The following is a 26,733-nucleotide window of genomic DNA, read 5'->3' as shown; positions in this document are numbered from 1 at the left end:
ACACTAGAATCATGCTCATTCTTATGGGATAAAGGACATCATTAATCCAATCTTACTGCTTTCAAAAGTCAAAAGCAAGTTCTCCACTCTCATAATGCAACCATAGCAACTCAAGTTTATTGAGATCAAAATATTCCACAAATGTTATAATGACCTTGTCCATAATATTACATTACACCCTCAATAGATTAGCTCTATATGAGAAACTTTAGTACCACAGCAGCCAAATCTTCATACCAAACTGATTTGAAAAGGACGTTGTCGTTACACTGGTGTCAAACCAACCACACCTGCAAGCCAAGAAAAATGAAGAAAATTGATAATTTAATGAAATCATGGAAACAAGCCAAGAAGTTCCATATATGCTGCAGTGTTGCAGGAGAACATGTTCAAGAAAAAACTCAACAATACGATGTGATTATGTGATTATAGGGTTCACAAAATGAAAGTTCAACTAATATCGGCACTTGAAGCACTATGCATCTGTACAACTAAAGTATTTCCCTTTTGATGCTTCTAAACGCATAGCATATCCAACAAAGATCAGATATTATATTCCCAATTATCACTCAGTTAACTCCTATAAAACAAATTATCACCTAATTAATCATCCTCATCCTGACTAGGATGCGTGAAAGCATTTTTCAAAGGGAAATGGCATTCACAGGACTACCTATTAGCTAAGGAGAAGCGGAAAATCATATACTAGTTCTGTTCTTCCTATGTTGAACACAGCTGCTATATGCCTAATGCAAGTATCTCTGTTATACGTCTACCTATAATGTTGTGACTAAAGCCTATTATATAGAGCAGCAAGCGACGGAACAAATAATGAAGGGTAGACTACCATTACCATTACCAGAATGAAACTCACAAAATACTCACTCTCAACCCTTGTTCACTCGCTAATTCACTAGAACTACAGTTTAATAGGAAAGAGTGAAAACCAGAGAGGGATGCTCCAAATGGTTCTCAAAGCCTTCTTAATGAGGCTAATGATGAGAAAAATGAATCCTAGGATAATGGCAATTGATGAACCATTACCGAAACCCATTAAACATGTTCGACAGCCTCATGAATGTACCCTTTAGAACCTAGCCATTAATCACCATAGTATCTCAGATGACCCTATACCCAAACGGTTTGACCAAACCCATCTCACTTGTGCCCAACAAAAGAAGTGGCATTTTTTTAGGTGACCTTGTGAGTTGGCTTAAGTCCTTCAATTATTTTAAATTGCAACAGGCATCAAGATGTTGGGGAAATAACAATTTCCACCCATAGATTGGGACATGAAAGATTTCATCAGCATATGTAAGAACTGGAACTCATCATTTCTATGTTTTTAATTAAATTAGTTGGCTGTGAATTATTACGACGATTACAGAGTTTTGGATATATTCAACTGAAAATACAGCCCATATACCGTTTTCTAATTTTTATCTGAGGCCAGTTCCTCTTCACATTAGAACCCAAAATAGTCGATTCTCATTATCAATATTTACAAGCTAAAGCAAAACAATGATTTTTTATATTTATTATATAGAGGTTTCTCAAGACCCCAATTAAACACGGAAATGGTTAGTGGATCGTCTTGGAAGGGTTTCTAATGCTATAGTAAGTATATGCAGACATAAAGACATGCATAAATATAACATTCTCCCCCAAATTCACCCAAAAGAATGTTGACAAAAGGTATGATGTTTCCCAAGTTTCTATGCATAACAAACTTGTTGATCACAATTTCATATTTTACAGTACCTTAACACAGGTAAGGCATATGGGCACTTTTTAAACTCTTTTTTCACATATAATAAAAATTTACAGTAATCAAATTATTTTTATTTCGCTATATCAAGCACCTACTTGGTTCAACAAATAAATAAATAAAATTAATGATTGAGTGGAATAAACTTGAAGCAAATAATCAAAATCATGTTACGAATCATTTGTTAAGAACAATGGTCCATGTCTAATGAAATAATTACCTTATTACCCGACAAAAATTATTCATCATCATCAACTTATCATATTCTTCCAATTCGCAATTACATAAAGGAGCAATAAACAACATATAATCTTCTTCCAAACAGGAAAAAAGAAAAGGGACTGAAGAAAAGAGAAATAAATGTGAATCAGAATTTTCTTGCTTACCACATGCCAATCTTCCACCTGCATTGCCAGTGCTTAGACTAAGCTCGTGTCCACCTACAAATGCAACCCAAATGTGATTGAGGAAAGAAGTAAGAAGAATTTGAAAGAAACATCAAAGTTAGTAACAAAGTTCCCTGACCCTAAACTCACATAGGGGGTCGGTCTTATGCTAAAAACTTGCTTCTCCTCCATCCCCCAGAAAAGAACAAGGGAAGGGAGGAGACAACTTTTTCTGTTTAAATTTCTTGTCTTTACCTACCAACTGGTTAGTTCAACCATATAAACCATTGCATGTAAAGTTTGCCCTACTCATCCTTTAAATGTACTAACAAGTTTCTTCCACAAGCTAGATTACAGACATACTTACCCTTTCCAAGGTCATCCACAAGCTCATGAACGACAAGTGCTCTTCCAATTACAGCATTAGGACCAGTTAATGGAATCTACAAATTTAAGATAAAACCAAAAACTGAGTAATCATATACTACTTGGGTAGGAACACAGTACAAAGTGTGAACATAAAAATTGTCAGCACCACAACTAAACCTGCATGAAAATAAAGATAAGCATGCCCTGAGCTTACAAACATTCTTATAGAAGAACATTACCCAAGTTTAATGATTACCTGGTTATCCACGATTGTTGCCTCTGCCACCCCTGCAACCCCACAATATATCTCTTAGTGCATTAACTGGTATGGAAGATTGAAAAAAATTTGTAAATGAATTTAAAAAATGAATTACCATCGGCATTAGCAACTATGTTTCCCAGGTCACCCGCATGACGGATTTCATCCTCAGGAGCACCATGTGTCAAATTTTTAGGATTGAAATGTGGTCCTAATATTTAGAATTAATTGCAAAGTTATAAGGAAAAGACAAATTCATTACAATGGCTTAAAAAAAGAATCACAAATATAACTACGTCAACTGAAATATTATAACTTTAACAGTTTAAGCTTGAAACGAAAGCAATCCATACCTGTGGATATGCATCCATTTGTTGTGTCACCGTACTCATGCTACACAAGAAAGAAAAACACTTAGGTATTGCAAGTATACTAATCCACAGATGACAGAAGCTAATGCAGAAACACTCACTAAGTGGAACCCATGAGGCCCAGGAGTAAGTCCTGTAATACGAACATTCACAGTTGTAGGCCCTAGGAACAGTACAACACGATCAGTGATGAGCAGTCATTGCACCATCAAATGCCATTGAAATTATGAGTTCAGACTACCTTCACACCTACGCTTTTGAGCATGGAATTCCGACCGCTCACTCACAATTAAAGGAAGCATTGAAACAGCAATAAACTAAATCAAATATAAACTCAACTTTGAAAAAGTTGACTACCCCCATTTTCATAATTGTCAACAAAGAGAAGTCAAATTTAGAAACAAGAAAATCTATACATTGGACTAATGATTTAAGATAAAGAACCTATTCACTACCCAATAATGCAGAACTAAAATTCAGTTCTAATCCGCTAAAGCTTCCACCAACACATCATTTTTTCCACATTTTCATTCCCTCAGACATAGAGAATGTAAGAATGGAACCAAGCAGAATTAACAAGTTAAGGATAAAATAAAACAATCGGAAACACTATAAAAAACCCAAGTGAGAGAAGAAAAGAAGAAGAAGCAGATTTCGATTAGAAAATCAAAGATATAAGGGGAATGAAGGGTAGGCATAAGAAGAGACCATCGTCTTCTTGGCTTAAGGTGACGACCCCTTCGACACTGGAATTGCCCTTGAGGACAGCGACGGCTTTCTTGGTGGCGGCAACCACAGTGAGAGGCCTATGGGCTGCGGCGAGAGACATGGATTGGAATTGGGATTTGAGTGGGAGCTTAACAGAGAGGCCATGGAAGGAGGAGTGAGGAAGTGGGTGAGAGTTAGGGCTTTGAATTTGGGAGAAGAGAGTGGGAGATGAGTAGGTTGAGAGCATCAAAGTGTGGGCTGCCATGGCTGCCAAGGCTGCTTGCATTGCTTGTTTGGGTTGGTTTGTGGAGGTGGATGATAGTGAGATGAAATTGAAGATGATGTTTTGAGAGTGAGCTTTTTTGTGGTCAACGAGGATTTGCCACTCAGGTGCTTTGGTGCGGTCCAATTCTGGGACCGGGTTGGGGTTATCTGGGCCTTTGGTTCTTAGTTTATCACTTTTAGGCCATCTCCAAGGCAGAACCCTTAGAGCCATTCCAGCGGACGGGCCGAGCCCGAGGCGAGGGGGGAAAAAAAATTCGTTCCACCGCCTAGCCCAAGCCCAGGGGGGTGTGGGACCCACCAACTCAGGCCAGCCCGAAGGCAAGACCAACCCGCTCTGCAGCCTGCAGTCGCTCACGTCAGCGCTCACGTCACGCTGATGTCGCGTTCAAATTTTTTTTACCATTGGCGCGTGCAATGCACGCGCCAACTGACAGGACCCGATTCAAATTCCGCTTTGGAATTCGACCCTGACCCTGACCCTGTGCGTGTCCGACACTTGGCGAATGTCGGACACAAAAGACCTATTTACCCTTCTAGTTTCAAACTAAGATTCAAAATTTGCCTGGACTCCTACCGAAAATTCGGCAGAGTCTCCCCTGTAATTTGTTCAAAACCCAAAATTACACCTGTCAGAACGAGCAAAAAACCATATGTCCCAGCAGCAAGCACAGGCGTCACCCGACGTGGTCACAGGTATTTTATCAGTTTTTGGAACCCCTGCTAGAGTTTTGATTGACCCTGGGGCTACGCACTCATTTGTCACACCTAGTTTTGCCCGCAATGCTAATGTAAGACTTTCAGCCCTACGAGACGAACTAGCGATCTCTGTACCTACATGAGAGATTTTTCATGTAGGTACGGTGTATCGAGATAGTACAGTGTTGGTAGGAGATGTATGTTTGGAAGCAGATTTGATCCCGTTGGAAATGGTGGGCTTGGATGTCATTTTGAGCATGGATTGGTTAGCCAAACTCATGCCTCAGTGGATTGCTTCAGGAAAGAGGTTATATTCCGTAATCCTGGACGACCTGAAGTGACATTTTATGGTGAGCGCAGAGTACTTCCATCTTGCCTCATCTCAGCTACTCGTACGGAGATGACATTATCCAGTAAGTGGAAAATTCTCAATAAAGAGTTTGGAAAATGGAGAGCTGCCCTAGCAAAAGTGATGGACAACTATAGAAGCGGGGAAAATCGTACTAACGAGGTAAGTATTTTATAATTTTTGTTTTATTAAGTTTAATCTCCTAATATATATATTTTGTTAATATTGCTTGCATTTTCAATATTTTGTTAATATTTCTTGCATTTTAAATATTTTGTTCATATTTCTTGCATTATCAATATTTTGTTCATATTTCTTGCATTTTAAATATTTTGTTCATATTTCTTGCATTATCAATATTTTGTTAATATATCTTGCAATTTAAATATTTTGTTCATATTTCTTTAATTTTCAATATTTTGTTAATATTTCTTGCATTTTCAATATATTGTTAATATTTCTTGCATTTCCACTTGTTTCTTAATTTTCTTGCCCTTCTAATTTATTTGTAAGGTTAACTGCATTTCCATTATTTTTTTTTTTTGTTACTTGCATATTCCAATATATTTTAAATATTTATTGCATTTCCATTTTTTTGTTAAATAAATTATTCAAGTACAAATGTGGTTCGGTGCAACCGGGGGTGGCAAAAAAAGTTTCAACCATCATGAATGTTGGGAGGTGGTGAAATATTGCAAACGCTTCATAATTATTCACACGGGTCCCGTCGTTGTGTTAAACGAGACGCCACTCAGTGATTCAATGACATCGGATTCACCTCTCGATTCTCTTATAGTCAAGACTCACCCATCGAAAAGGAGCCGATGTCCATTGGCCGAAAGGCCGCGAAGGCAAAGAAAGCGGGTAATTCAAGCAATCATAATTCACAATTTTTGGAGGAAATTGCAAGGCAAAACGGCATAAGAATAGAAATGGAGCAAAAACGCCAACATAACGAGTTGGCCCTTCAAGCTGAGTATGCACGAGAAATGGAGTATTTGCACAAAAAAAATATGGACAAGACGGATCGGGAAACCATGACGATGGATACAAGTCATATGTCCTCTGAAACAAAACAATTTTGGAAGCTAGAACGAAGGGATGTTATGAGAAGAAGGCTTTTCCAGGATGATGGGCCTAGCAACACGGATTGGTTAAATGATGGAAACTATTAAATTAGTTAGCATACCTTTTATGTATTTGTATTTTTCATGTTTTCTATTAAAGTTGTTGTAATTCATGTATTTTATTTTAGTAGTAGTAATTGTTAATGACTTGTATTGGATTTCTTTATTTAATAAACAAAGCATTCAATAAAACACCTTTTTATTCAACATATTCCATACATCAAACAAAACATAATTAAAATATAAAAAAAAACAAATAAGGCACAATAATAATAACAAACCACAACCAAACTATAATAAATAAAAAAACAACACAACCAAACCATAACTAAATAAAACATAACCAAAGCATCTATGCTCCATCATTCATCTTCATTGCCTTTTACCGCCCATAAATGGTCCATCAAGTCAAGTTGACGCCTTTCATGAATATACGAAGATTGCATCTCTGTATATCGGTCTATCATCCGGGTCATGAAACGACCATCCCTCACCAACGGTTTTGGCTCAAATGGTTCTCCACTTGGCCCCATGAGCCTTTCATAAATTCGTGTCAAGGCCGTGTTCATGGGATCCGGTTCGTAGACCTCTACAGCATCACAATCGTACTCATCCTCCACAATCATATTTTGGAGGATAATGCAAGTCATCGTAATGCTTCTGAGGATCTCCTCATCAAACATACGGGCCGCACCTCGAATAATCAACTACCGAGCTTGAAGGATACGGAAGAAGTCCTAAAATCCCAGCAGCATCACACTTTTGAACAAAGTATGCATCATAATTGCAAATATCGTGCATGACTTTATTGAACAAATGGGGTTGGATTCTAAATCGCCTTTGAAAATCAACATCAGAGTACAAAGAAGTTGGGATAAAATAATCTTCCAAAAAATTCTTACCCCGAGAATGCCTATGTCTGTCCACATTCCGGCGACGGCCGACTTGTGAACCACGGCGGTGACCTTGGTTCTCTTTATCTTGCAAAGTCACTGCTATGACAGCTTGTTCATCGACTTCTCTTTGCAACATATTTATTTTATCTGCTCTACGGTTTCTTTCATTTGTTTCTCGCTCTTGCCTCTCCAAGCATCTTCTAAATTCTTCCATTGAGAATGAATGGAGTATGAATTCTAAACTCTGAGAAATGAAAATATAGAAAGATGTGGTGTGAGAGGTATGAGTTGAGCCTCTGGTTTTATAGAAAATTTTGGCAAGATAGACATGCCACGTGGCTTGATTTGATTGGATGAAAATCTTATCTGAAATTTGAAATTCATCCGAAATTTGAACCCTAATTTGTATGAAATTTGAATTTTGAAATTCATTCGAAATTTGAACCCAAAAATTTATCTGAAATTTGAATTTTGAAATTCATCAGAAATTTGAATCCAAAAATCTTATCCGGAAATTTTATCCGATTATGAATAGTCTTGACACGTAGGAACTCGGAAATCTTATCTGAAAATATTATCTAAATTAATTATTTTCATTAAAAAATAAGGGGGAAAAAGCAAAAAAATGAATAGTAATTGCCCTTAGCCATGGCAATGAGTGGAAACACAAAATACTATTTGCAAGGACAACCACTATTCATGTGAATAGTAGTTGCCCTAACTCACCCCTTGCCATGGCTAAGGGCAAATGAGTGGAGTTGCTCTTATTAGAAAAAGCCGAGAAAACCCTTGGATATGTAGGTAATTTTCTTTGGGGCATATATCACCATAATTTTCTGAGGGACAATTACCTAATCAATACCTGTTATGCAAAAATATTAATTTGTACTTTAAAAAAAGATTAATTTGTATGAGGCATATTTTCATTGTTTGTTTAGCTATATTATTATTATTATTATTATTATTATTTTGTACAAATGTATTTGGTGTATTATTATTTATGTATATTGGTGTGGTAATTGATTATTTTTGGTTGAAACGTCTTATTATTGAATAGGTTCTCCCAAATTTAAAGAAATTATATAAATGCTAAAAATAAGGGATTTGACAATTAAGATGGATGAAATAGTCTATAAATATTTTATAATACTAGGACAATTATTAACCTGCATTCAAATTTGAGTTTTTCATATAAGTTAATAAATATGTAAGTTTATGTCTAATATAAGAATTAATAAGGGCCTATCTGACAACATCTCATTTTATGTTGTATGAGCCAAAAAATATCTCGAAGCAAAACTTTATAGGTTGAATATTTTTAAAATTAATCAATCAAAATAAGAATTCGATCAACACTAGTCGAACTCCAACTCTAACTTTGTCAAATGTATTTAGTTAGGGTCAGTTTAGCGTTGCTGTGCTATGAAAATAATCGATGTCAGATTTACTGTGAGCGAAATTAGTTGTGAAATAAAGTAGTTTGGCGTTTGAAAACTTTTTGTTGTGTTTTTACTGATGAATTATAAGTTTGTGCCTTGATTTCAATTGAATATCTACTATTTCGCTAAAAAAATCCAAATTAAGCATTATAAAACCAGCTTCATTAGAAGCTCATTAGCTAGATTTTTACTTTTGGTGATAACTGATTGTTGTCAAAGATTTGATCAAACAACCACGAAGGAAGCCATTGCCTTTTGCCTTTTTTTGGTCAACCCATTGCCTTTGACCTAATGTATTTTAATAGGCCCAGCCATTCAAAGGATGGGTGTTGTTCTTATGATACCTTGACTTTAATTTTTGGCGTTTTTGCATGCTCATTGCGTAGAGTTGCCTTTTTTTTCTTTTTTTTAAAATTATTTATTTTAATTTATGCTGTTCTATATTTGTTCTAATTTTGAATTATACCAGCGCTTTTCAACTCGCTGGTATGCTAAAAATTCAGGTGCTTCCCTTCTGCTCACTCTGCTCTACGCAATTTTACATTGAGAGGAACTTTCTTTGTAGGGATAAACCTTCTCAGCACCCAAAAAAATAAAGTGATCTAATTTATTTGACCAATGTTGCAGACACGGGAAACATGCCAAACTACTTTCGATTTTTTCCCATGTCCTCCAGTAGTTTGAACGAAATTATTATAATCTTTGTAAACAATTTGTATAACATATATATAGGAGAGTTGACCTTCAATTGTACAAGTATATCAACCCTGCAGAAGTATGAGACTCAGAAACTAAACAAGAATAAAATGGCATAAGCATGTTTCTGCCTATTGGATCTATATACGTATTTAAGAGTACTCGTGCTTCTGTATTTGTGATGAATTTTGACCTTATGCATATATGTATACGTATATGCAGAAGGTCAAAAATAATCATGTTCATATACATATACGTATTCGAACAATGAGGAACTCTGAATTATTTATGTTCAAATTTTTTTTTTTTTTTTTTACCAAAGAGAAAGAGAGATTATAAAACCCAAGAAAAACAACAACTGAGCCACACCAATCATTCGAAAAGTAGCAACCCTAAATCATCTATCAGAAAAGAACTAGGCCAAACTGGAGGCCCATCAAAATGACTAAACCCAAAAGCCAGACTAAAAATTCCAATTTGCCAAGCGATATGCAACAGAATTCTTTTCCCTAAAACCCAAACACCAAACACCAAACACCAAACACAAGGTGGGTAGTAAAAGCAAAAAGAAAAACATAGAGTAATTTCGATTTTGGCTTGACAATACAAACACAAATATAAACACAAAATTCATCACAAAGTAGCAATTAAAACCTTAAAAATTAAAGCGAAAGGGAATAATGAAATTGAGAATAAATAAACCTACTGTGTATCTTACTTGAGTCTTGCGGCTTTACTTCAATTGATCTAACAATGAAAAAAGAAGAACAAATGGAAGAGAAAAGCTTTGGGAAGAGAGCGTGAAGACTGAAAACGAGAAGGCGGAAGAGCCTGCATGGAATTAGATGCGGGTATTTTTGGAATTATGAAAGTTTTATTATTTTTTTTTATTATTTTATTTTTTTGTGATCAAAGATAAAATCTTCATTACTTTCAGTAACCGTCAATATGACATACAAAAGGACACCCATAAAAACTGGAGAAAGGAGGCTCACTTAGCGCGTCCTCAAATTTGATTCCTGCATAATCAAAAAATGAAAACACCTAATGAGCTGCTTTCTCTAATTACTTTCTCTCACAGTAATTATTCACAATTAGTAATTTTTTTTTATATCTTACTAAACAGAGTGAGCTTTAAAAAAATTTCAAAATAATCACTATGGCCCAAAACAAAAAGTTTATGCTGTATGAATCAAAAAATGTCTCAAAGCTTTACGGGTCTAGCACTCTAAAAATTGTTGAATTAAAAGACGAATGGGATCAACACTAGTCGAACTCCAACTCCAACTTTGTCAAATGTATATCTAGAGGAATGGATAAATTAAAATAGCTGCAACGGGTATTTGGGTGTGTATACAACCCCAGAAATCCCAAATCTAGAAGCCATCTCTCTCTGTGTCAATGGAAGTCCAAAGAAGCCAAACCAAATAAGCAGACTCCCAACAGGACCTTCCAACTTGCACCCATGGACACTCCCAACCCAAACCCGAACCCGAACCCGAACCCATCATCCATGCGGGTCCTAGTCCGCCCACCTCCTTCACCCGCCACATTCACACCCACTTCCTATTCACCCTCCCAAACCCTTCCGGCACCCTCCTCCTCAGACCCTCCTTCCTCCGACGGCGTGGTCGTCGTGGGCTTCATCGGGCGGAGCCCTGACGACTCGGCCCAACTCATCAACCGGATTCTCGACTTCAATGTGTTCGGGTCGGGCAATCTTGATAAAAGCCTTTGTCTTGAGAAAGAGGAACTCAGGGACTGGTTCAGGTGGCGAAGAATCAGTTACTTCCATGAACAGCAAGAGGGCATTCTGTTTTTGCAGTTCTGCTCCACTCGCTGCCCCGCCATGGACGATGGGTTCTCGGAGTCGGGGTCGGGTTTTGACTCACCGGTGGAAGAGCACGACTTTGGGGACCTTCAGGGGCTTTTGTTCATGTTCTCTGTAAGTTGTTCTTCTTTTGCTCTTTTTTTCTCTCTAGTATTTTTAGTTGCATATATTGCGATTTTGATATGTACTACTTTAATGCAAATTTGAGCCGAAATGGTCCTTGTTTGTACCTTTCTGTAAAAAAAATTTCAACATTTTTGTTATGGACCCATGTGTACAAACTAGAAACTCTGTATAGGGTTTAGACTTCTGGATTGGGTTATAACTCATAAGCCATGTTTAAACGTAGAAAGTTTGTGAAAAGATTAGTACAAATTTCATAGAGGTAGAATTTCCCTGGGCATTGTTTTGTTTCTGGTACTAGTACAAGAACTTACCTGTACTCAGTGTATGACCATTTTGTTTTACCTTTTTCTCTTTCTGATTAGTTACAACTTTCAGAATGAACTTTTGAAGTTTTCATGCACAGAGGTTATGAATGTCTGAATAATACTGTCATTAACCCAATGAGTAATGCAGGTTTGCCATGTAATCATATACATTCAGGAAGGGTCGCGGTTTGAATCTGAACTCCTGAAAAATTTTCGAGTGTTGCAAGCTGCCAAGCATGCTTTGGCTCCATTTGTGAGATCCCAAACTTTGCAGCCAACACCATCCAGGCCACATTCATCATTATCATCTGCACGGCCTACCACATCCACAACCTCCACTAACAGTTCTTCTCAAGGTAGAAGTGGTAGCATCTTGAATCGCAATGCTTCTTCCATTTCGCTAATGTCAGGTTTAGGTTCCTACACCTCTTTGTTTCCAGGACAGTGTACCCCAGTCACACTGTTTGTTTTTATTGATGATTTCTCTGATGTGCCAAATCCCAGTTCTAATGTGGAGGAGTCGTCAGATACATCCTCACATAATCAATCATCTAGTTTGGGCAGTTTAGCAAGGCCAAGCTTACCTGTTAAAGGTTCTGGTTCAGTGGTTGTGCTTGCACGCCCTGTGAGTAAATCTGAAGGTAGTTTTAGGAAGAAACTGCAGTCATCACTTGAAGCACAGATTCGTTTCTTAATTAAGAAGTGTAGAACACTCTCAGGTTCTGAAACAAGTCATGCAGGGTCAAGAAGCGGGGGGGCTTCAAGTTCTGCACCTTTATTCTCACTTGATGCATCAAGGGCTGTTCTGTTGTTAGATAGGTGTACAAATCAGAGGGGTGAATCCCTTGAATTTGCCACCGGACTTGTGGAAGATGTTTTGAATGGAAAGGGAACCTCAGATTCTCTTCTGCTTGAAAGTCATGGTCAGAGTGCAAGCAAAGAGGATATCATATCAGTGAAGGAGTTCATTGTCAGGCAATCTGATATTCTAAGAGGGAGGGGAGGACTGGTAAGTAATTCCAGTAGCGGTGGTGTTGGTATGGCTGCTGTTGCTGCAGCTGTCGCTGCTGCATCAGCTGCATCAGCTACTTCTGGAAAGACGTTTTCGACCCCTGAACTTCCAAATTTCCAAATTTGGTTATCTTCCAGTCAACAAATTCTTCATGGAGTTCTTTCTGCAAAAGGCGGGTGCATAGATGAAACTGAATTTAGCAAAAGAAAACCTCGGCTAAGAAACAATGTTCCACAGATTGTTGAAGGAATTTCTTCAAAAGGTTTGGATCCCCTAGATTTGGCAGTGTCTTGGTTGGAAAGTGGTAAAAAGCTGAACACAAAATTTTCAACTTTGTGGTGTGAAAGGACCCTTCCAGCTGCTAAAGAGGTTTATCTGAAAGACTTGCCTGTTTGTTACGCAACTTCACAGCATGAAGCCCATCTAGAGAAGGCTTTGCATGCTTTCCACTCAATGGTAAAAGGACGTGCAGTGCAACGTTTTGCAAAAAAGCTGGAGGATGAATGCACATCCATCTGGAAATCTGGAAGGCAACTGTGTGATGCCATTAGTTTGACTGGAAAACCATGTATGCACCAGAGACATGAGGTTGAGACTAGTGAGTCGCTTTCAGGGGCTCCCGTGAAGCAACATTCCAGTGGATATGTGTTCCTTCATGCATGTTCTTGTGGTCGATCACGAAGACTACGATCTGATCCTTTTGACTTTGAATCAGCAAACATTACTTTCAATTGCTTTCCAGACTGTGACAAGCACCTTCCCACACTTCAATTACCTGAAGTAAATAATACAGGGCCTATTCAACCTTCCTCATGGAGTTTGATTCGCATTGGGGGTGCAAAGTACTATGAACCTTCTAAGGGTTTGCTTCAAAGTGGGTTCTCTTCCTCTCAGAAGTTTCTTTTAAAATGGACAGTATTTTTGGAAAAACAGAAAAGCCCAAACGACTTACCTGTCGGTGCAGTGCATCAAGGTTCTGTAGATACGTCAGATACAAACCTGAAGTTTGAATCTAAAGCTGATGTACAGTTGTACACAGGGGATTTAAAATCTGGAGTTGGAAGTCTTAGAAAGCCTGCAGAAGACATAGTGTCTGATGATAATAAAATCAGTTTCGGTAAAGGTCTTCCCAACTTTACTATGAGAAAAGCCTTTTCTGAGGTCGTCGCTGGAACAGCAAGTGCAGATTCAGGATTTCCTTCTATCCAGCAGAGAAAAACTTCATCTGGTTTAGATAATAGTATCAACAAAACTAGGACAAGGGATCAGATTGTAGAAAGGACTAGTGATAAAGGACCTTGGAAGTCTGAAGATGTTGTATCTGTTCAAGAGAAGTTTAGCAGAATTAGCAGCACAAATGGTGACCCCTATCTACGAATAGGTAGTAACGTAGTTCCTGTGAACCTGAATGGCAGTGAAAGGCTCAAAATGAACCCTTCTTTAAAACATGTAGTAGTGTATGTTGGATTCGAGCATGAGTGCCCCCATGGCCACCGTTTTCTATTAAATCCTGAGCATCTTAGTGAGCTTGGATCCTCATATCAATTGCCTGAAGAGTCTTTGGAAAACTCGGACCATAGTTTGCCGGAGGCCTTCAAAATCAATAGGAATGGTTTCCATGCTAAAGTTCATCGAAATTCAAATAGGACGACTGTTACTGCTGCAAATAAGGAGAGACATGTAAATAAGTCAAAAGATATAGTAACTAATGGTAATCTGAATTTTGATGGGCTAATACAGTTCTCAGGACCAGCGAAGGAGCAGAATCAAACATCTTATAGTGCATCTGCACTCCCAAATTTTTCCAAACTTCTTGAAGGGAGCTTTCAGTCTATTAGTCTTGATGGTGGTGGAAGTGCTTTCTCCATGTTGAATAGAAATTTACCAATCTATATGAACTGCCCACACTGCAGGCACTCTAGGGATAAGCAAAATTCACCGAAGACTAAGTTTGCTGGCACAATATCACAACTTCAAAGGATTTTTGTGGTATGGGATGTTGCTTAGAAGCCATTTTCTCTCTTTGCATTATACGGATTAGTTTACAAGTAGCTTGTTTTAGTCATTGTGCTTATTACTATGAATTGACCATATCTCCGAGCTTCTTTCTATTATTTGTGTTCGAAATATGCAATATCTTTTTCTTAAAATCTGGAATATGATTAAGCAGGTTTAATTTCATGCTAATGCTTTTCCCGCTTATCGATGCTCACTGTAGATTCTGCTTGTAGGTCACACCCCCCTTTCCAGTGATATTAGCTACTTGCCCAGTAATACAATTTGAGGTATGTGTATCTCCCTCCTCAAGTATGCATAACCTTTACAATATTACCTTCTGTACTTAGTGGTATATTTTATTTTACAACTTGACAGCCAAAGAATTAGAATCATCTGAAGGTTAATAAACCAGTTTGCTAGTATTTCTTTACTGGGTTGTGTTTCAGAATAGCAAATCCTTCAGTTGTTTTTGCTGTGTTCTGACGTGCTTGTAACATGCACTTGTTCATTGTTGGTGTAATTGTTTTTACAAATATATCGTAGGCATAGACATTTTTTGCACTTTTGTTCAGTCTAATTATGTTTATTACATCTTTCTTTGTAACTTAAATCTTGGTTTTCCTTATGTTATTGCAATCTTTTTACTTGTAGGCATCATGTCTACCAACATCAGTCCCAGAACGTGAGCAGAAGTTGCAGTTCACCCTTGGATGCCAAGTGGTTTTACCTCCAGAGAGTTTCATTATCCTTAGACTCCCATTTGTGTATGGCGTGCAACTGGAGGATGGAAGTTCACGTTCTCTTAATTGTCTTGAACATCAACCAGAAGTAACAGCTTGGATTATCAAAGGAACAACATTGCAGGTCATGTCCAAGAGAAACTGTGTTGGTCAAGATGAATTTCTCACATAGTCAAAATTGTTGATCTACAGGATTTGACCTCTATCCTTGCTGAGTTTGCGAAGGCAGATTTAGTTCGCTCCATTACGTTCAGGTAATTTCTCCATTGAGGAAATTTCTTATGTAAAAGCACCTAATGCAATTTAATAAGCACAAGCATATGGATGGATGTTTAGCATTGGCGACCAAGATTGCTAAGTTATTGTCAATCTAATGGATGATCAGATAAAGCTGGATGCCAATAGAGAATTTGATTATTGATCCCAAATAGTTAGGATGGCTTTTATCTTGCAATCTGTTAATGTTCTGAAGTTAGAACTTGAACCTGGTGATGGATGATATGCATGCAGGCTAAGGTTTTTTATGGATAAACATCATGGTGCGTATGATGATTGATAAATTCCAACCTCAAAACACATATGAGCTTTCTCATCTGTAGCCAGGTATTAATCTTGATGACATCATTTCAGTAATGGCTATTAATGGTTCTTTAATTTTTTTTTTTTTTGTCCTGCCTGTTTTTCAGGCATGTTTTTGAACCTGTAGGTGGCTGGTGCTTGAGGGAAGCTTTTTAGAGCCATGGTCTTTATTTGTCCTCACTTGCACTGGAATGTCAGTAGCTTATACGCATACTTACTATCATATGCTACTTCTGACGATCTGGCTTCCAAGATGTGGTACACTTCTGGTCCTATATGCTACCAGATCCAAAATGTCCTTCCATATTATCTTGTGTTTATTATTTTTGAAAGGAACATGACGATAATATATATAAAAGATGTTCGGTCTTAGATTGTCTTTTCACGGTCAAAGAGTATAGTTAAACATTATATGAAAAGTTGATTTAACTCTATCCCTATCATTCAATGTTCTGGGATAGGTGAACATAACATTTAGTTACGAATGTGTGTATCAAGTTCCTGTTCTGTTCTGTAACCCATAAAAAGTTCACGTTTTAGTGCATGTATATTGAAATGCACATGTAGACCTATGCTTCTTGCAATAGGCAGACTCTGGGGATCTTATATATGACCTTCTAATGACTCAAATGAGTTATTAAAACTTGAAATTATTATGATCCTGCAGATTTAGATTCCATTGTTTGCTATACAAAATTATTTTGATTTTGTGTGAAAAGGAATCATTCATGATAAGGTGGTAAATGAGCTCTTTTGGTGATCCAGTTTGAACTACAGCAGACGTGTCGCCAAACAGATACACTTATGAAAACTAGGTTCACGGCCCAACTAAAGTTTCATATTAGATGATCTAAGGAAAAATAAAATAAAATAGTAAGTTAAGAAGGATTAACTAAGAAAAAGTAGCTTCCTTTGAGTGAATAGGTTGTAATTGTTAATGTAATTACTTTTGGATTTACCTTCACTTGCAAATTACGTTGTGTGAGATGTATGATGATGATATGTAGTGTCTCTGAGGATTGTGTTTAATTGCAGTATATATTTTGATGTAGGATATGGGTGAATTATAGATTTAGAGAATTTAGCAGAAGCTGAAACAATGAAAAACAGAAAATTAAACGAATAAATATAAGTCTGGAATCACTCCAGGGCTTCACACCAGAATTCCATAATGATGAATTACATAGGGGGTATTTATAGCAAACTAAACCCTAGAGATCACAGGATGAAATTCTCTTACTAAAACATAAATCCTAATCCACACAGGAAAAGTTAAGAACAAACCAATCCAAATAAAATAGGAAACTTAGAAATGTGGAAAAACTCTAGATATCCTATTGAAATCTGAAAAACTTAGAGAACCTAGGAAACTAACAAATAAACTAGGAAAACTAATCAATGATGGCTGCATCAATTCCCCCTGGCTGAGAAGCACTCGATTCCGGCGAGATAAAGTTTGTAATCACGATCCAAAATGTCTCGATTAATGCGCTGCTGCTCTTCTTTGTTTTGCACCTCCTTGTTTGGTGGAAACTGATTCACGAGCTTGGGTTGAAGTGGCTTCAGTGTGATGTTCTTTCCTTTATGGATGAATGAACATATATTTTCTCGACCCAATATGGTAACATTGTGATCGTAAATCCATGGTCTTCCCAAGAGAATGTGATTCACATCCATCGACACCACATCACACCAAACATGGTCCTTGTAAGAGGAAAACTCAATAGGAACTTGACATCTCTGGGTAATAGGGATAGAAGATGTATCATCCATCCATGCTGCTCTGTATGGTTCAGGATGCTTATCGGGTGACAAGCCAAGACGAGAAACGGTCAGTGTAGACACAACATTGATACAACTTCCGTTATCTATGATGACCTTACACTTTTTATCATCAGACTTGATATAAGTGTGGAAAATGGATGTCCTACGCCAATCTTCAGTATCCTTCTTAGGTAGAGTCAATGTACACCTTACCACTGCTAGCCTTGAGTGAGGGGCTTCACCAAAGTCATCTTCTAAATCTTTGTCTGCAAAACGACGATCAACGAGTCTAGATCGTTCTTCAAATCCGGTGGTCAGATCTGTCACTTGCTTTGTTAGAGTTTCCAGCATTTGAACAATCCGTTTAGAGTCCATCTCTGGCTGGTCTGTCTTACCCGCCTTAGTTGGAGCCATACACTCGACACACGGTGTGCAGAAAAGAGACTCGAAATTCTAGCTCTGATGCCAAATTTGGTGTGGGATATAGGTGAATTATTTTTGGTGTGGGATATAGGTGAATTATTTTTAGAGACTTTAGCGGAAGCGAAGACAATTAAAAACAGAAAATTAAACGAATAGATAGGTGTGGAACCACTCCTGGGGCTTCACACCAAGGGGTTTGGCTTCGCACTAGAATTCCAATCTCTGGAAAATTAATCTTTTAACTCAATAAATCAACTCTACCACAATGAATTACATGGGGGGTATTTATTACAAACTAAACCCTAGAGATAACAGGATAAAAATCCCTTACTAAAACAGAAACTCTAATCCACACAGGACAAGGAAAACAAACCAATCCAAATAAAATAGGAAACTTAGAAATCCTACTGAAATCTGGAAAACTTAGAGAACCTAGGAAACTAACAAATAAATTAGGAAAACTAATCAATGATGTCGGCATCAGATTTTCTGTGATAATATATGACCATACTTGTGTGAGAGTCTACTCTTCATCTATGGTTGCATAAGAAGCTATGCATGATGAGATGCCCTGGATTCTTGCTGACCCACAATCCTTTGCTGCAGTGTGGTTGTCATGCCGAATTATGCTAAAACGGGCAAATTGTGGTGTTTTAACCATTCCGTATCCGACATTGAGCTTGCATAGCTGCAGTAGATGGTTACCGTGGATGGATAAAATGTCAGTTTGGGCGATCTTGCATCTCTCACTATATATTATAGGCGGAGCAGATGCCTATAGCATGCCAATTATCTCGTTCACCAATTCTTGCTTTTGTATCATAAGAAGTCTGAAATGTTTGACTCCATTCCCGAGGAAGTGCATATTTTACCCGAGTCTTCTTCCATAATGGTACGGAACAATAGTATCATTAGGAGAGATACACGAATCATTTCCAAGTATTTTCTTTTGTTTTGTAATTTATCTGACTCTCTGATACTTTGTTGTTTTTGTGTGACTCAGAAATTTTTTCTTAGTTGTAGTTTTAACTTCCTTTCAGCTTTACTGTTATACACAATTCCAAATTTGGATGATAAACTTGTAAAATTGATAGGAATTTTTGCCTGTTCGTGATAATTGCAGAAGAAACTCTCAACAGATGCTTAATTCTTTCGAAGCCACGAATGAATGCAACAAACTAACGGCCCAAAAAGAATACGTATACCAACTTTTCCTCCCAAGGACTTTAAATAAATTGATTGAACTAGCCCAAGAATATCAACGAGGTTAAGGTACAAATGGGCTTCATTCAAGAACAATGGTGGTGAGAGACGACATGATGGGGGCCTGAGGTTCGAAAGAGAATAACTAGTTCTGGTCTAGTGGTATTTTATACGTGTTTCTGATATCTCAAAATGATGTTTTTAAGTCATTTTCTTTTGAATTCGTTTGCAGATTTGTAAAAATTGATAATGGTGTTGTCACAAATTAATCGCCCGGGTTTCCTCTGCTGATATAATGGTGATAAAGCAGAAATCTCCGCTATATTGGGAAATGTCGAGGGTACGAGAGAAGAAATAGACGCCATAGGCATCGTCTTCTTGACAAAAGGGATATATCGGGGGTGATAGTATCGGTGCATTGGCATATATTTTCATCCTTAATCACACGGTTACAGATCGATCGCCTTGCATAAGCTCCAATCATAAATTCAAAATTCAGTATTGGGCATAAATTCTTAAAATTAAAAACATTTTATTGGAATTTATAAATTGAGTTTGAATGGTAATCAAGGGGAAGCCACAACAATGCCAATACACATGCTTGAAGAGGCCGTGCTTTGGGGATTAATTAAGCTCTGCGTTGGCATTTTCCATTGTACGTTTGACTTACAACGTTAATCATTATGCTAACCCAACAACGTTAATCATTATTATTGTTATTCAAAAGACTACACGCATATTTTATGTATAACAAATCATTAATAAGATAGAACTAATTATCCTAAGGCATAATATTACTCATATTTGGATGGGGGTCGGTCGAAGATACTTGAAATTAATTAACTACAAGCATAATTGTTCTTGTTGCATGCATGCATGAGAAAGAGCTCATTGAGCTGAGAACCCAGAAGCCAATTCAAAACCTTGGTTCAGAAAAGCCCCCGTCACCCAAAGTTTCAAGTTTGGCAAGTTGATGATGTCCTGCTCACATTCCTTTACCTGTTTTTGGACAAATAAAAATTAATTAATGTTGATGAGAGAGAGAGAGAGAGAGAGAGAGAGAGAGTTGAGAAGAAGATCAAATTGAAAGCTCAAGTATTATATACATTTAAAGCAAGTGTTAACTCAAATCTATCAGTCGAAACCGTGTTCAAGTTAGAACTCTGAACATTGAAGCTTGTAAAGGATTCGAGAGCCTTGTAAAGTGCCGCGGCTACTCCTCCTCCCTTGTTACATGCCACCTTCACATAAAAACCTTTTTCCTCCACTTGAGATACATCTATCTGCGAAGGCATAAACTAGTTTCAATAATTAATATTGGAGAAATTAATGGTCATCATAAATTTGAAATCCAATTTGATTGAATGTTTACTTGAATGATGCCCTTGGAAACTAAATTGCTGTTGTTTGTAACTTTATTCTTGCTTGGATTTTCGGTTGATCCGTCTTGATATCCCTCATGACCATCTGCTCCTGCCAAGGATGCTTCAAGGCTTTCAATCTCAGCTTTCAACTTCTTTGCCTGCTTTTGTAGGTCTTGTACATACAGCACAGCATCTCCAACAATGGAGGCCTTATCCATCTGTGCACATGTATCTCCAACAAATTAAACAACAATAATGCATGTATCATATAATTATACATATATGTCGGACCCAATGTTATTGGAATTTTTAAAGAAACTAGACCTGTACCTTTCAAGAATAAATTTTTGTATGAAACTTCTTAGGACTAGTAAAAAAACGGGGTGCATGTATAGGCTATAGGCTATGGTGGTCACACATGTCGAGAGTCTTATCACACATCGGAGAAGTAAAGTCTTGCTAGTTTTGGGTTGGATGCTCTTTAATTCTATCAACACGTACGTACCTTAGTTATGTTCGGAACCAAGGACCGCAGTGCATAGAGCCTTTCTTTCATCCTCCCCCTCCTCCTTCTCTCCGAGACCAAGGTTCTCGACCGATCAACCTTTTGCCTCTTGTTCGTGGTCGTTGTTCCAGACGAATCCTCGCCATTATGATCTTCTTCCCCACCCTTCATTTCTCCATCAAAATTTGGTAATGTAGTAAGCAAAGGAGCACTTGGGTCGGATAATGTGCCAAGAAAAGAAGCACTTGGGTCGGATGCAACGGCATCATTGAAACCAAAAACCACACCTGGAGTAGTACTTGCTGGACAAAACAGGTTATAATCATCAAAGCAGCCATTGATCATAAGGTCACAACCAAAACTCGCCACTGGATCTTCGTTCTGGCCGCGGATAAGATCAATGAATTGATCAAAGTTTGCATCATCTATGAGGTCTTGTAACTCAAAGTCATTGATGTTCTGACCTCCTAGATAGTTTCCATGGGCATCCATATCCTTTGTTTGATAGTGAGGTTTGTGTAATTATGTGTCATAAAATATGTTTATATATATACAGAAATCGTGGATGTGGTTTCATGTTTATCTCAAGTGTGAAAGGAATCAGGATGCGGATTTTTTTTTTTCTGACGTTGGAGCTGTTATTAATTAAAGTTTAAGGGAGCTGACAAAACTACAACACCAACATTGCCTCTTAATTTAAATTTAAAATAATAATAATAAATAAATAAATAAAAACAGTGCCTCTTAATAAGTACAAAAGAAAACTAGTCATGATACATATGGGTCTTAATAAGGAGATAAAAATGGTGTTTCTTTTAAGTAAATGACCAAACAAGTATCAACATTTGTTCAGGCCAATTTGAATGAAGACTAATTAATACCAGCAGTCCTGATCTCTTGGACCCCTGTAGTCCAAGAGATTTATGGTCACTCACCGTTGGATGTAAATTCAACGGTTGACTTGAATCGGGTAATAATCATTTATGTTATATTGCATTTATATATATCATTTTGAACCATTGGATTAATATCCAACGGTGGGTGACCACAATTTCTTGGACTCCTGTGGTCCAAGAGATCGGGACTGTTAATACCAGTAGTCTAAATTACAATAACAAATACTATTCCTATATTATCTGTTTTCTTATTCCATGGATTATATATATCAGTCCTGATCTCTTGGACCCCTGTAGTCCAAGAGATTTATGGTCACTCACCGTTAGATGTAAATTCAACGGTTGACTTGAATCGGGTAATAATCATTTATTTCATATTGCATTTATATATATCATTTTGAATCATTGGATTAATATCCAACGGTGGGTGACCACAATCTCTTGGACTCCTGTGGTCCAAGAGATCGGGACTGTTATATATATATAGTTTATTCTCTTATTTGGATCTTTACACATTATTACCGTATGGATGCCATTGTAAATAAGGAGGAAAGCAGAGAGAAGTAGTAGAAAATATATGGTCTTCGTAAGATAATAATGTCTAAATGTCCGTATAGAAGAATTTCTGTATAACTCTTGTTGATTAGATGATGAGTAAAATGCGCAAACCATGTGCAATCATAAAGTAAAACAATTCTATAAACAAGGTGCTATGCATATGTGTGCAACGTTTCTCAAATTGGTTTTGACTTTTTATTACTACTTTAAAAAAAAATTTGCAACAAGATGAGAAATAGTATGGTTCATCGAACCATGTGAGGCAGAGAAAACAATTCTGATTTGTTCTTATTTTTTCATTTTTATGGGGATAATTAATTATCTCTTCCTGGACAATTTTTTGAAATACTTGAAAACACTTGACGACACTAAACTTTTTTTTTTACCATAATGTTCCATGAAATATTCTCACGTCTTTTTTATGACTAGACCTAGAGATATGGTATTGTAGTTGACGTAATTGTAGTATAGTTCATGGATTATTTTTTTCCTCACTTCTAAATCTTTTTAGATTGATTTAGATATTATTTGAGTTTGTTAGGAATGATTCAGTATGTTCTAGGACACTTGAGAGTTTAGGAGTGCCAACAATAGCTTAATTTTCTATAAAAATAAAAAATTTGTAATCGAAAATAAATAGAGGTATGTTATACATTATATTTTTAAAACAAAAACAAAATAATCAAATTTTTATATGAGGTTTCAAAGTCTAATTTTTTAAAAGTAAACCAAGACTTCTTGTTTTTAAAAAGAAAACAATTACAGCTATTTTGGAACAAATTTAGGATTAAAAACAATAAACATATATAGTTAACAAATTAAAGAAATCTTATTTTCACCAATATTCCACTTGTGTAGTCAACTCCCATTAAATCTTTTTTCTATGTCTGTAATCTTCTTCTCTATATTTTATCACAGAGGTCCCACTTCCTCTCCCTAGTCGGCTGCCGTTGGCTTATCCAATTCCCTCCCCAGTGATGACTTCTCTATTTGCCACGTACAAACTTTTTTTAAAATTATATTTATTTCTAATTTTGGTAAAAAAATTCTTTTTATTTTAGGTACGCCCTTTGCTGCGTTTGGCAGATCGTCGGTCTCGGATTGACCTGAAACCAGGACTTTCCTGCTTTAACTTGCATCATCTTCATAGGTTGAAATCGAAGATTCTACCAGAAGCTTAAAGTTAGATCTAACAAACACCTCCACTAAATTCTTTGGCATATGTTTTATCAATGTTTTGTCCTGCTCCTAAAATTATAATTGGAAAAATTGCTCAGTAAGTATGACTTTAACACAGTTATGTAGTGTTACTAATCTACGTGTTATATGAATAAGCGACATGATCATTTTATTGTATAAGAAAATAACATAATATCATCAGTTAGAATAAATGGCATGTTTATTAATCTGTAATTGGATTAAGAGGAATTGAATTGAGAAGGAGTTGGATTGAGGAGAATTAGATTCTGAATTCCTAATGAAGTTGTTTACTAAACCATATGAATTGATGGTTGTTAGATTCCAGATTCCTATTGAAGTTGTTTACTAAACCATATGGAATTGGGAAAGGAGTGGTACTAATTAGTAAAATGTCCTCGTTGTTTGGTTAAAGTAGATAGTATATTTGAAATTTTGAAAATTGTGTGAGGATATAAAGGGTAAAAAAGATGAATTCCTAATGGATTAATTCTCCATGAATCAGAATACCACATCCCACTCAAGAATTGAATTCCTCCAAAATTATTTATAATTTTGTGTAGGCTCCATTTACTTTTCAATTCCTTGATGTTAAGTAAACGTAGGAATCCTTCATAAGTAGAATTCAATTCCTAATGAGAATTCCAATTCCTAATTAGTAAACACACCAAAAAAAGAACTAATCAAGACCATTCTCCATTCAAACTATAAAATTCGAAATAAAAATAATAGGGCGCAAAAAGTCATAAGCAGAAAAAAGAGCTATCACATCAACTAAAACACCCTCAAATCTACTTCCCTCCATATACTAGTTGTACATTCCAGAAATAAAAAATATAAAAAATCTCATGATTTGCATTTTTTTTATGAACGAATTATCTTACAAGTCACTTAATTAAATTAGTTGAATACTTGAAATATTCTAGAGATATTAGATGCTTCTTGACTTGGAGAGCTTTCTTTGCATCACTTAATATGTCATTTTGGCACCGAATGGCTTGAAGGCATGGCACATGACGGCACCAGCTTCTACTTAAAAATGGCTAATTATATTATCGAATGGTCATGAAATTAATTAAGCCTTAATTCAATGGCTTAATGTGACATGTCGTATATTGTTTATTGTAAGTTTGCAATCAAAACATCGGATGAGTTTTGCATGTGTTGCACAACAATTGTAAGACAGCTCATTAGGACACGTGCATACTTGCCGCAATCCACACTTGTTATTTCCCAATTTCTTTCAAGGCAATTATGCATAGTGCAGTGCATAGAGTCGATCAATATTGAATCCTTTTATTGTAAACTATATTAATGACTGCACATGATAGAACACACATCGAGAATATACAAGAGCACATCTCCTCAATCCGATCCCTTCATACACTCATTCTAGATGGGGTGAATTCTTTTGTGCTGGTTGGCTTGATCGGTTGAGCAGGGGCACTTGTATTTATATGCATCTTCCTAAGAGTCTTGCCCATCAAGAAACTCTTAAGAAGTCCTTATTGCATTAGGTTTATAACTTCTAATCCACAATTAAGATAGGAATCCTTCTAGCTCTTATATTAGCCTTAAAACACTAACTTTATAGAGCTACAGGTTTAGTTTTTTTGAACTCCTAATTGATATAAAGTCTTAGAATCCTTTGATGATTATAAGACCACACTTTAATGGGTTAGACATCTACACATCTAACATTCTCCCACTTGGTCTAATGATCATCAAGAACTCAATATCAATTACTGTAAGGCCTGTGGAATTCAATTCAACTATAATTCCTAATCAAGTCACTGTCAATCAAAAGAACAAGCATGGAACTATCAAGACTTATTGAACATTTCAATATTTCAAGGTCTTTATAATTACTCATACGAGCTCTCAAGATCACATGAGTCTTCCGTCAAGATTAGAATGTAGAATGATTATGACCAAACTTAATTTGTGTTTACAAAGTCACTTTCATTCATACACCCTCCCTTATGAGATTACCAAGATCTCTCCTTAATGACTCTGGTATGAATTCATGTCTTATGCAGTGACTATAGCTAGCTACACTGCAATATGACATGTAACTGGATTCATTTGTCAAGAATAATAAACATAAAACTGAAGTCACATAATTTATTAAAAGAATTGAACCAAACAGTAGTGAACAAAATAACTGAACTGTCTCCAAGAAAATAATGAAATTAAGTGGAATAAAACTCGGCTCCCACTGATTTTGCATATAGAAAATGAATGGCATAACCAAATCGAATCAAATTTCCCATTAATACTTTTGGGAATAACCTCATATAGTATATCAATCAACCAATGCAATTTCCTTTCATTTACCTTCTACCTTACAAGCTTGAAACAAAAACCTTAAAGCTTATTAGTAATCATAAATTCAATGAAAGGTAAAAGTGTCATTGATTAACCACTGTTAACTGAAAATATGAATTAAATAACAATTAACATATCCAAACAATCTTTGTTCGTATTAGCCTTAAAACCCTTAATGAAGAACTGGAACATTAAGTGATTAATCATAAACAGTCAAAACTAAATGTATGCAACAAAGAAGATCATTGAATGCTCCCACTCATTGAACACATGTTTTGCACCGAAAATGCATCAAGAAATGAGCATAGCACAGATCATATTATTCTCACCGAAATCGTTTCCTTAAGATTCAACTTTAATTCCTTTAATTTATTTCTCAAAATAGCACTTTACTAACACATATCTTGAAAAACATATAACATGTCATGCAGATTGGTCTTTAGTTGAGAAATAACAGAACTGTAATGAAAAACATATAACATGTCATGCATATTGGTCTTTAGTTGAGAAATAACAAAACTGTAATGAATGCATTAAACTTTATTCACTTTGTAC

At 36.4% G+C, this 26,733-nt stretch overlaps 3 protein-coding genes across 6 annotated transcripts; 1 reads left to right on the top strand and 2 right to left on the bottom strand.

The window, feature by feature from the left end:
- Positions 1 to 24: 24 nt before the first annotated feature.
- LOC117630915 (superoxide dismutase [Cu-Zn], chloroplastic) lies at positions 25 to 4,299 on the bottom strand. The gene is made up of 8 exons (XM_034363778.1): positions 3,862 to 4,299; positions 3,255 to 3,316; positions 3,136 to 3,175; positions 2,898 to 2,993; positions 2,780 to 2,811; positions 2,522 to 2,597; positions 2,155 to 2,208; positions 25 to 290 (listed from the first exon to the last, which is right to left on the bottom strand). Exons 1-8 carry the CDS (start codon positions 4,145 to 4,147, stop codon positions 265 to 267), a joined length of 672 nt encoding a protein of 223 aa, XP_034219669.1. The 5' UTR covers positions 4,148 to 4,299; the 3' UTR covers positions 25 to 264.
- Positions 4,300 to 10,620: 6,321 nt separating this feature from the next.
- LOC117631956 lies at positions 10,621 to 16,593 on the top strand. Of its 4 annotated transcripts, none has more exons than XM_034365305.1 (6): positions 10,622 to 11,294; positions 11,760 to 14,612; positions 14,855 to 14,908; positions 15,273 to 15,615; positions 15,872 to 15,964; positions 16,068 to 16,593. In XM_034365305.1, exons 1-4 carry the CDS (start codon positions 10,815 to 10,817, stop codon positions 15,531 to 15,533), a joined length of 3,648 nt encoding a protein of 1,215 aa, XP_034221196.1. In that variant the 5' UTR covers positions 10,622 to 10,814; the 3' UTR covers positions 15,534 to 15,615; positions 15,872 to 15,964; positions 16,068 to 16,593. The 4 variants fall into 4 exon arrangements, with proteins under 4 accessions (XP_034221198.1, XP_034221196.1, XP_034221195.1 ...); XM_034365304.1 differs by having other exon boundaries at positions 16,048 to 16,593; XM_034365307.1 differs by lacking the exon at positions 14,855 to 14,908 and having other exon boundaries at positions 10,621 to 11,294; positions 16,048 to 16,593.
- A 3,610-nt stretch (positions 16,594 to 20,203) lies between these two features.
- On the bottom strand, positions 20,204 to 21,691 carry LOC117632703 (transcription factor FER-LIKE IRON DEFICIENCY-INDUCED TRANSCRIPTION FACTOR-like). The gene is made up of 4 exons (XM_034366255.1): positions 21,200 to 21,691; positions 20,703 to 20,912; positions 20,437 to 20,613; positions 20,204 to 20,329 (listed from the first exon to the last, which is right to left on the bottom strand). The coding sequence occupies exons 1-4, from the start codon at positions 21,689 to 21,691 to the stop codon at positions 20,219 to 20,221; spliced, it is 990 nt and encodes a 329-aa protein (XP_034222146.1). The 3' UTR covers positions 20,204 to 20,218.
- Positions 21,692 to 26,733: the final 5,042 nt, after the last annotated feature.

This window comes from Prunus dulcis, chromosome 6, assembly GCF_902201215.1.
Source record: "Prunus dulcis chromosome 6, ALMONDv2, whole genome shotgun sequence".
Taxonomy (NCBI): Eukaryota; Viridiplantae; Streptophyta; class Magnoliopsida; order Rosales; family Rosaceae; genus Prunus; species Prunus dulcis.
The sequence above is the reverse complement of the archived record's forward strand: the minus strand, read 5'-3'. Positions and strand labels throughout refer to the sequence as shown.

Coding starts and splice junctions, on each gene's coding strand:
- LOC117630915 (XM_034363778.1), bottom strand. CDS start 4,147: ATGCAAGCAGCCTTGGCAGCCATGGCAGCCCACACTTTGATGCTCTCA. Junction 2,994..3,135: donor AAATGGATGCATATCCACAG/GTATGGATTGCT, acceptor TCTAAATATTAG/GACCACATTTCAATCCTAAA. Junction 2,812..2,897: donor CATAGTTGCTAATGCCGATG/GTAATTCATTTT, acceptor GTGGGGTTGCAG/GGGTGGCAGAGGCAACAATC.
- LOC117632703 (XM_034366255.1), bottom strand. CDS start 21,691: ATGGATGCCCATGGAAACTATCTAGGAGGTCAGAACATCAATGACTTT. Junction 20,614..20,702: donor TTTCCAAGGGCATCATTCAA/GTAAACATTCAA, acceptor ATGCCTTCGCAG/ATAGATGTATCTCAAGTGGA. Junction 20,330..20,436: donor AGTTAACACTTGCTTTAAAT/GTATATAATACT, acceptor GTCCAAAAACAG/GTAAAGGAATGTGAGCAGGA.
- LOC117631956 (XM_034365306.1), top strand. CDS start 10,815: ATGGACACTCCCAACCCAAACCCGAACCCGAACCCGAACCCATCATCC. Junction 14,613..14,854: donor AACTTCAAAGGATTTTTGTG/GTATGGGATGTT, acceptor TTCTGCTTGTAG/GTCACACCCCCCTTTCCAGT. Junction 14,909..15,272: donor GCCCAGTAATACAATTTGAG/GTATGTGTATCT, acceptor TTTTACTTGTAG/GCATCATGTCTACCAACATC.